This window comes from Trichomycterus rosablanca, chromosome 8, assembly GCF_030014385.1.
Source record: "Trichomycterus rosablanca isolate fTriRos1 chromosome 8, fTriRos1.hap1, whole genome shotgun sequence".
NCBI lineage: Eukaryota > Metazoa > Chordata > Actinopteri > Siluriformes > Trichomycteridae > Trichomycterus > Trichomycterus rosablanca.
The window spans coordinates 7,792,177-7,794,246 of NC_085995.1; the positions used below are offsets into that span (position 1 = coordinate 7,792,177).

The 2,070-nt window shown below is 44.8% G+C and overlaps 1 protein-coding gene across 1 annotated transcript; it reads left to right on the forward strand.

The window, feature by feature from the left end:
• Positions 1-996: 996 nt before the first annotated feature.
• On the forward strand, positions 997-1,852 carry ccdc85b (coiled-coil domain containing 85B). Its single transcript, XM_062999795.1, has one exon. The coding sequence runs from the start codon at positions 1,177-1,179 to the stop codon at positions 1,777-1,779; it is 603 nt and encodes a 200-aa protein (XP_062855865.1). The 5' UTR covers positions 997-1,176; the 3' UTR covers positions 1,780-1,852.
• The last annotated feature ends 218 nt before the right edge of the window (positions 1,853-2,070 follow it).

A 2,070-nucleotide genomic window follows, 5' to 3' on the forward strand; every position in this document is an offset into this window, starting at 1 on the left:
ACAGTAATAGAGTTTATTTTATTTGCACATTGTTTTTGCAATATTTGTTTGTTTTTCATCTTCCTAGTTTCTTTTTTAATATGATATTTCAATTATTTAGCAGTAATGTGATTACTGGCCTGGTCATGTTAATAAACTCTTGTAACTGAATTAGGGCAGTGTGAGAGAGAGAGAGAGAGAGAGAGTTAGGAGGGGGTCACACCAACATCCACAAGCATGCTTGCTAAACGGAGAATGGGCAGCACAATTGTAACGACAAACAACGGATTTCTAACATCGCAGGCCTGAAAAACGCTGGAAAAGACCGAGCATTTCTGAAGCTGCGGAATATCGAGCATCTTTTACACCCGTTACACCGCTAACCACAAGGCTGCCCTACATTTACTCTATTTTTATATCAGATCTTCGTGTTTACAGCGATATCTCTATGAGGTATTATTAGCGTGGGAAGATTCGTTCATGGATGAAGGTAGAACCGGATATTTTTTGCTTGATTTTGCTCGACAGAAACGTGGAATGAGATGAAAATCTGAAGCGAAGGGAGAAGGAGGAGCGGCGGACATTGTGAGATCTGATCACGCTGCAAAACAGACATGCACAATTAATCCAAACAGCGCGTTTGGCTTCGATACTCAGGATCTCATGACCACAGTAGGTTTTCCAACGTTGTTTATATTTGCTTAGTATCTCACATCACAGCATTCACAACAGCCTTGGACCTATCGTACATCGTTTTTAAAGTGTAATCAGATCACTGGACAACTAGCTAAAGCAAATTATTCCTGTAGGATCAGTCCAGCACTGTTTGATTATTTCAGTACTGCTAAAACACATTGGGTCATCTGGATTAGTGCAGTGCTACTAGATCAGATCAGTACTGCTATAAATCCAGTGCTGCTAGATCACTGATGAAGTGATCTCCACTGTGATTTTGTGCACCAACACGTTGAGATCTTGAATAACCACCCCCTTTCCTCAAGGCCTGTAAACGAATCCCATGCTGGAAGAGCCTGACAGACATTATTTCCACGTGCCTCTTCAATCTGAACAGATCCCCACAGTTTCTAGCTGCTCAAATATGCAACGCACTGACTGAATCCTCTGATTGCACCATTTCTATCAGGACAATCAAATCTGCAGGTCTACTTTTTTCACCAAAGTACAAGTTTAGCCGACATGGGGAGCGACGGCGAAACCCTAAACCAAGACCTGGCCAAGATATCTGATGAGGACCTCCTGGCTTGCTCCAAAGAAGAGCTAGTAAGTCGGCTGAGGAGAGAAGAGACGGAGAAGATGTCAGCCCTCATCCAGCGTGGACGTCTGATCAAGGAGGTCAACAAGCAACTTCAGGGACATCTTCTTGAAATCAGGGAGCTCAAAGCCATCAACCAGAGGCTTCAGGAGGAGAATCAGGAGCTGCGTGACTTGTGCTGCTTTCTGGACGACGACAGGCTAAAGGTAAAAAAGCTGGCACGCGAGTGGCAGCTCTTTGGCCACCATGCCGCCAAAGTGATGCGTGATGACCTAGGTGGCTACCTGAAGAAGCTGGGGGATCTGGAGCACCTGCAGGACGGCCTGGTCAAAGAGAACCTGGACTTGAAGGAGCTGTGTCTGGTGCTCGAGGAGGAGTGTGTGAGCAGGAGTGACTCCAGCCCAGGAGGATCAACCGAGCTTAACTTGCCATGCATGGTGACCCGAGATCTGGGAGATGGAAGCTCAAGCACAGGCAGCGTGGGCAGCCCGGATCAGCTCCATCTGGTGTGCTCACCAGATGACTGAGAAGAGGAAAGGGATAACGGCTCTCATCTTCACTCCCTCGTTCAGAGTGGCGGAATGGCCTGAATGAAGTGGTTTAACGCAGAGAAGCAAAGAAGTTTACAATTTATCAACTCAAGTACTTATACTTGATATTTTTCATCATTTTATCGTTGACAAGTGACCATTAGGCCACAGTATTATTTTCATTCCCTTTTAAGATGTAGATTTTTTTCCCAAAAAATGTGGATGGACTTGTGAATAATCTTGATCTAATGTGGGAACAGGCGCATGATATTAATACTTTTAAGCTTC

What these genes read in the sequence shown, in the direction of transcription:
- ccdc85b (XM_062999795.1), top strand. Translation starts at nt 1,177, where the DNA reads ATGGGGAGCGACGGCGAAACCCTAAACCAAGACCTGGCCAAGATATCT.